The sequence below is a fragment of the Urtica dioica genome, chromosome 5 (assembly GCF_054948205.1).
Source record: "Urtica dioica subsp. dioica isolate 48M chromosome 5, U.dioica_male_clone48M_v1_H2, whole genome shotgun sequence".
Lineage (NCBI taxonomy): Eukaryota > Viridiplantae > Streptophyta > Magnoliopsida > Rosales > Urticaceae > Urtica > Urtica dioica.
The window spans coordinates 40,374,627-40,381,315 of NC_142760.1; the positions used below are offsets into that span (position 1 = coordinate 40,374,627).

The following is a 6,689-nucleotide window of genomic DNA, read 5'->3' on the forward strand; positions in this document are numbered from 1 at the left end:
TGGCGGTTATCTATGTAATTGTTATATCACGATCTCTAGGATCCTTCGTGTAATAAATACTCTTTTATTTGAATATATGTGGTTGGCCGTGGCCTCCATCCCGTAAATTCAATATTTGATGACTAGTCTTTGATGTCACTAACTTATCTGATCTTCTAAGTTATGTTCAATGGACCTAGGTCCTGTTCATATTTCTATTTGTCATTTCTCTTATGGGTCGGACTACGTGAAAATCACTATATAACACATGTCTTTATAGCACATGTATATAAACATGTTTGGTATTTTATTCAATGATCTCTCAATATCTTATTGGTCTTAGTTGATAAAGTCATCAAATTAAATAATAATAAAAAAATTATTCCAAATAAGCACTTGAAACGTCTAGATTCTAATTTAGCCACATTTGAAAGCTTTTTAAAAACTAGAAAAAATTGTTGACGTGGAATTTTTATTGAAATAGAGATTGTCCTTTTTATCCCTATTAATCAATTCGTGTAAAATACTCTCTAGCCAACTTTTGACAGAAAAAAAAATCAACAAAAATATAACGTTGATTTAATATCAAATATTTAGTGATGATTTGAATCGATATTAGTTGTGTTTAATATCAAATAGTAAACACGTTACTTTCTTCGACCTCTGCAACTTTGACCATCACCACAACCATTCATCCTAAATCACACTCTTTATCTCTCTCATTTTGATCTCCGACCACTTCAACACAACATGCCGGCTACAACACTCCGACGACGACGAGCTCTATATCCATCTCTGATGGCCACAATAATTTTCTATCACACTCTCTCTCGACCTCTGCAACTTTGACCATCACCACAACCATTCATCCTAAATCACAACGACCCCCAAAATAACAATATAAAAGTTTATTTATGTAAGATATTGCTCGAGTTTAGCATTTGAATAATTTGAGTTGAGGATTGTTTGGGAATTATATCAAGGTTCAATTTCGTTCGTTAATCAAATATCTAGGGTTTTGTATGATGCCCAAGGCATCAGATTAGGATAAAAAATGAAGGATGTATTAAAGAATTGAATAAGAGCTTAGCCTAAACCCTAGCCCCAACCCAACCCTGGTCGATTTCCCTTTGTTTCCGGAAAATTCCCGATATCTCTTTGCCTATGTTTCCGTTTTATAATCTTCGCGGAAGGATTGAAATCCTCTGTTTGAAAAATTGTTCTTATTGTTCTTTATTATTTTTGTGTTTATTTGTGTAAATGTTGATATATTTATGTAAACTTATGTTAATTTCTGAATATTTGTGTTAATGTCGGTAAATTTTCTATACAAGCGCATCCTGTTTAAATTTAGAAGACATGACCTTCAAGCGCCACAGTGACGAGTAAAAATCGGAGCAGGGAGAAAAACTCATCGTTAATAGAGAGAAAGATAATAACGAAATGAAGGATCATTAAAAGTGGCCATGGTTAACTCATTTATTGACTGTTTTTTTTAAATCATGGCCAAAATTATGAAATGTTTAATGAATGGTATTTTGGATATTTGATCCTGTTTAATTTTTGTTAATGACTATTTTACAAAATTTACAAAATATTAACTATTTTGTAAAATTTAAATTTACTATTGGCTAGTTAGTTATATAGCTCATAAATAAAAATATTGGAACATAATAATCAGTGGGTGAACTATTTAAATAGAGTTTGTCAGTTGATGTAACTAAAAATTGAGGGGTTAATGAATTTCATAATATTTAATATAGAAATTAGTCTTTAGTGGGCAGTAATACAATACATATGAGAGTGGTAGCTAGTTTGATTTAGCATTATATCTCGATTGAGAGGTCCTTAGCTGCAGAAATGCATGCTCCTTCACAGATAGATGATTTATCATCTTTCAGCTTAATGCCTCATGTACTAAATTATGTAATCTTGACTAATAATGTCACTTGCGTTTGTACTACTATAATATATCATGTAATCTTGGCCAATAATGTCTCTTAAAAAAAAACAATATATATGAGAAATATCCGTTACTCTTGATAAAATATAAAATATTTAACAAACTTTATTGCAGAAAAATATTTATAGGGAATTAGTTTCCAAGGAAGGCCATATTATTATTATTATTATGTAAAAATTAGTCAGCCAGCGGAATGTCTTTACCAATCGACGATAAGAGAAGTTTTTTTTTTTTTTTTTTTTTTTTTTTTTAATTAATTAAAACCTATCAAGCCAGTCTGTATATTGATTTAGGAAAAATAAAATAAAGCATAAACGTTTTTTAGGCCAATTTGTTGAACTTTACAACGCTTTATTTCAAATTTATTTGCGTCGCGTTGACTTACAAAAAACTGAAGCCTACGAAAAGAAATTATTGTTGCAAAAGTATATATACACACAACTTGTGATAAAAAATAAAAACAAAAAAAATTGAAAAATATGTACCCAATGTTTTAGTGAAACGTCGAGTTTAATCTTTTGTTTTAAAAAATATCGAGTTTGTATTTTCTGTTTAATTAAAATGACGAAATTATACCTTAAAACATATAATATTGCCACGAATATTATTTTTATTGACTTTCCATTGATGTTGACAAAATATTTATATGTAAACCTTATTTTATCCTAATTTATTAAAAAACGAAAAACAAACAACAATCACTTAATCATAGGGTATGACTTTTATTAGTCCATTTCGATTAAAGACTATTTTTATTTCAAAATTTTGAATTTGGGGGTTGGGATATTGATTTGTGGTTTGGTTCGGTTTCTTGTATCAAAGTGAACATTATTGAAAAGTCAACAAAATGAATATTTGTGTTATTTATTTTATAGTATAATTTTTGTTATTTTAAATAAACAGTGGATACAAACTCGACATTTTTAAAAATAAAAATTAAATTCGATATTTCTCTAAAAATCTACTAGAGCATGGAGGAGATAAAGTTATATTTTTACAAAAATACCCTCAATATTATTTTCCCACTTTTTCATTTTTTTTTTTCCTCTCTCTCTCTCTCTCTCTCTCTTTGGACTATGGACTATGGACTATGTGGGGGGCTAGAATCAGTCACCACCTGTATGACTAACAATGTATGTCTTGTTTGATGATATCATAACACAAAAGATTAAAAAAAAAAAAGCATTGAAGAAATATTTTTGTGATTTGTGATAGGAAGCTATTTACTATAAGCCACACCACAAAAAGCCGAAGCAAAAGGACACAAGTGCAATTATATATATATAAAAAAAAAAATACTATTTCCTTTACCATGAATGAAGGTGCGTGTGGGTCCAACTAATAATAACATATAGGTAAAAACTGGGCCTACATTTCCCGCGTAAAAATAAAAGGTAATTTTAAAAAAGAAAACAAAATATCTCTTTAAAACTTATTTATTAGTAAAATAATCAAAGTTTAAACTTTTCAATAAAGTAGTTAAATTTATGTTTTTCAATTTTTTTTAGCAGTTAAGATTAAAATTTTGACGATTATTATAAGTAATTTATCACTTTCACAAAAATTAATCTTGGTGTCAAATTTTTTTTTTTAAACTAAATTACGGCATATTTTAGCTATTTCATTAAATTAAGATAAATTTTAACTATTTTGCAAATTCATGATTTTAAATTGACTATATATTTAGCAAAAACACCCAAATAAAAGTTAATTTATAGGAGTGATTTTTACGAGAGTGACACCAAATCAATCTAGTAATAATAATTAATAACAGATATCCCATGTAAGGAAAATAGTCTAATATATATTTTATGTACAAGTACACAATATGAAATTATTCTTCCGTGATGTAGGCCTACGTACCGTGAAGCTAGGCTTTTCCTTTTTTCCTTTATGAAAATTATAATTATTCTCTTTCCATTATTGTTTTTCTTATAATAATTTATAAAGATGATTGTACGAATTAATTAGTATATGTATTAAAGCATTCAAAAGCAAGGCACTTGGAATTTTTATTATACAAGTATGAATGTTAAAACCCTAAAACAATATTTATATTCAATGAAGTATGATATACCCTTTTGTTTATTCATCAATATACCTTGAGTTTCTTAATTTTGACCCCATACTCATCATTTGTAGATTTATACTTTAAGCATAAGATAACCGCTTTCTATATCTTCAAAGTAAAACATAATAAGCAAAATATCTTTCATTTTTTTTAGCGAAAAAAAAAAATCAATTTCCTAGGATATATCCCCTACTAGGTATATTTTGAATATTTTAGACACACATATTCAGCCCATTTCTTTCCATGCAAAGAAGTTTTAATGATTTGAAAAGATAGAGCTGGATCATAATGAACTTTGATTCTTTTCATTGGTCCTCATCTAAACTAATATATTATAAACAAAATTCAAACTAATGTGGACAAAAATTGGAAAATTAGAACCTTTAATTTGATTAGAAGCTTTGATTCCTACTCTAGAAGAAAAAAAAAATAGAGAAATGACAAAAAAAAAATGAAGACCACCTAGCATTAACTATCATTATACTTGTGAAAAATTATAACATTACACAGGGAAAGAGACAAAAATTGAAACATATTGGCCCGCATTAGATATAGATTTTAATATCCTTATTATTATTTTTTTCTCACAGCCCCAAACCCTCTCTCTTTCCTCACATGATTCTTCAACACACCTGCCAAAATCACACCAAACGATTAGCTACTAACACAGTTACATACACCCAATAAATAAATCCTTTTTGTTTAATAATAACCAATAAAAATATTCTTTTTTCTCCCTTCTAAATAACCGTAATTGGATTATACCAAAAGCTGCTTCTATATCATTATACTTGGTAATAAAGTAGAAAACAATAAATAAACATCTTGAACACAGCCATATTAAATTTATATAACCTTAAAGGCTTATACTATGAAAAAAAAAAAAAACAAGTTTCTGAATGGTACTACATCCGAAACTGAAACCAATGAAATGTAAATCGATTTTTAAATCTAAAATGTATTTTTTTTTAAATACGCCAAGTACAAAGTAATTTATTGTGTTATACTACTATGCCATGTGATATAAAAATGTAAAATATATATAAAAAAAAAAAAAATTCTGAACATAACAAACGAGATATGTCGAACATAAAGTCTAACAAAACAAAAAACAGATTGTTTTCAACAAACACAATAGCATTATGAACACATTGATAAACCAAATAAATAAATCATATATTTCAAAAGAATACCGAGCGAGTATACACTACCTTGGGGTTTACAATCCGGTGGGTCTTCGAAGAGAGAGAAAGAGAACTGTTTGTGAGCAACAACAATATCGAAGAGAATAAGTCCCGATCCAGGATCGTCAACGACGATATCTTTGACCGGAAGCCAAAGGAAGAGCTCTTCCTGGGTGAGCCCAACGACGCCGTTTAGGCTTCCGTAACTTAGATTCGCCGTTAAGACGGCGTCGTAGAAGACTCGGTTCTCGAACTTCGTGAGGCACGGACCTTCTAGAAGGACTTCGAGTTGACCGTCGTCGGAGAGCGTGTAGGACTTGACTTCGCGCGGGAAAAGTCCCGCCGGCAGGCCCTTTGACCGGAGGAGATCGTGGACGGTGGTTGACGGCGAGGATGACGTGGAGGAGAGAGCGAGGGTTAGGGTTAGAGAGAGAAAGAACGGTGGTAGTAGTAGAAGAAGTAGTGATGTTTTGTTCTTCATGGTTTGAGAGAGAGAGAGAGAGGGAGTTAATTAGAGAAGTTTGATTTATTATGGAAAGTTTGAAGGACTGTCTTTTTATTTATTTAATTTTCTTTCAAGGAAAATAGTCGATGGTGATCCTGAAATGACGGGTTTGTCCTTGTATTTTGGTGTGTGTGTGTGAGAGAGAGAGAGAGAGTTAATTAGAGGCTTGATTTATCATGGAAAGTTTGAAGGACTATTTTTTTTCTTCTCTTTTTTAAGAGAAAAATAAACGAGAGTGATTGTAAAATGACGGTTTTGTTCTTTGTTTGGTTTATAATTATATTTCCTTCATGACTCGTTGTTTTGTTGGAGAGGCATAGACGATAAATTAGGAGGTTTGATTATTATGGAAAGTTTGAAGGCCTGTCTTTTTACTTGATGATAATCGCCGAGTGCTGTTGAGAAATGACGTGTTTGCCCTTTCATTTTGGCAATTGTTACGACTTTGTGGTGGGGTTTATAACTTTATATTTCCTACATGCTTGTTGCTTTGTCGGATAGAGAGTTAATTAGGAATTAATATGATGATTTGCTATCGAAAATTTGAAGGACTGTTTTTTTTTTTTTAGAGGAAAATGGGGCGATAAGCGGAAATGACTATTTTACCCTCAGTTGTTGGTGATTGTCCTTGTAGTGTGTGGACCAAGAGAAAGGGATTGCTATTAAATTTAGAAGAAAACAAAGGAAAATTAGAAAATATATATCGGTGGTGCAGATGAAGATAGATTTTAGGGTTATGAGTTGGTAAAAATGTCGATGATGATGAACCTGTCTTTGATGGCGATGAAGTTTAACAACGTTTGAGAATGACTCAAAATGGGCTGTACTTGGTGTTTATATTTTCTTGGACTTTAATGTTCGTCAATGCTTTGGAAAGATATTTATATAGGACCAATTATAGGATATATATATATATATATATATATATATATATATACACACACACACATAAATAATATAACGTGACTTGTTGTTGATCATTTTCAT

The 6,689-nt window shown here is 30.2% G+C and overlaps 1 protein-coding gene across 1 annotated transcript; it reads right to left on the bottom strand.

Moving 5' to 3' along the window:
• Nucleotides 1-4,299: 4,299 nt before the first annotated feature.
• Nucleotides 4,300-5,782, bottom strand: LOC149398488 (serine protease, putative (Protein of unknown function, DUF538)). Its single transcript, XM_089615238.1, has 2 exons — nt 5,225-5,782; nt 4,300-4,645 (listed from the first exon to the last, which is right to left on the bottom strand). The coding sequence occupies exons 1-2, from the start codon at nt 5,676-5,678 to the stop codon at nt 4,587-4,589; spliced, it is 513 nt and encodes a 170-aa protein (XP_089471364.1). The 5' UTR covers nt 5,679-5,782; the 3' UTR covers nt 4,300-4,586.
• Between the last annotated feature and the right edge of the window lie 907 nt (nt 5,783-6,689).

Bases quoted from the DNA above. Each gene is read 5' to 3' on its own strand.
- LOC149398488 (XM_089615238.1), bottom strand. From the start codon at position 5,678: ATGAAGAACAAAACATCACTACTTCTTCTACTACTACCACCGTTCTTT. The intron at 4,646-5,224 runs GTAGTGTATACT...TGATTTTGGCAG, and splicing joins ACCGGATTGTAAACCCCAAG to GTGTGTTGAAGAATCATGTG.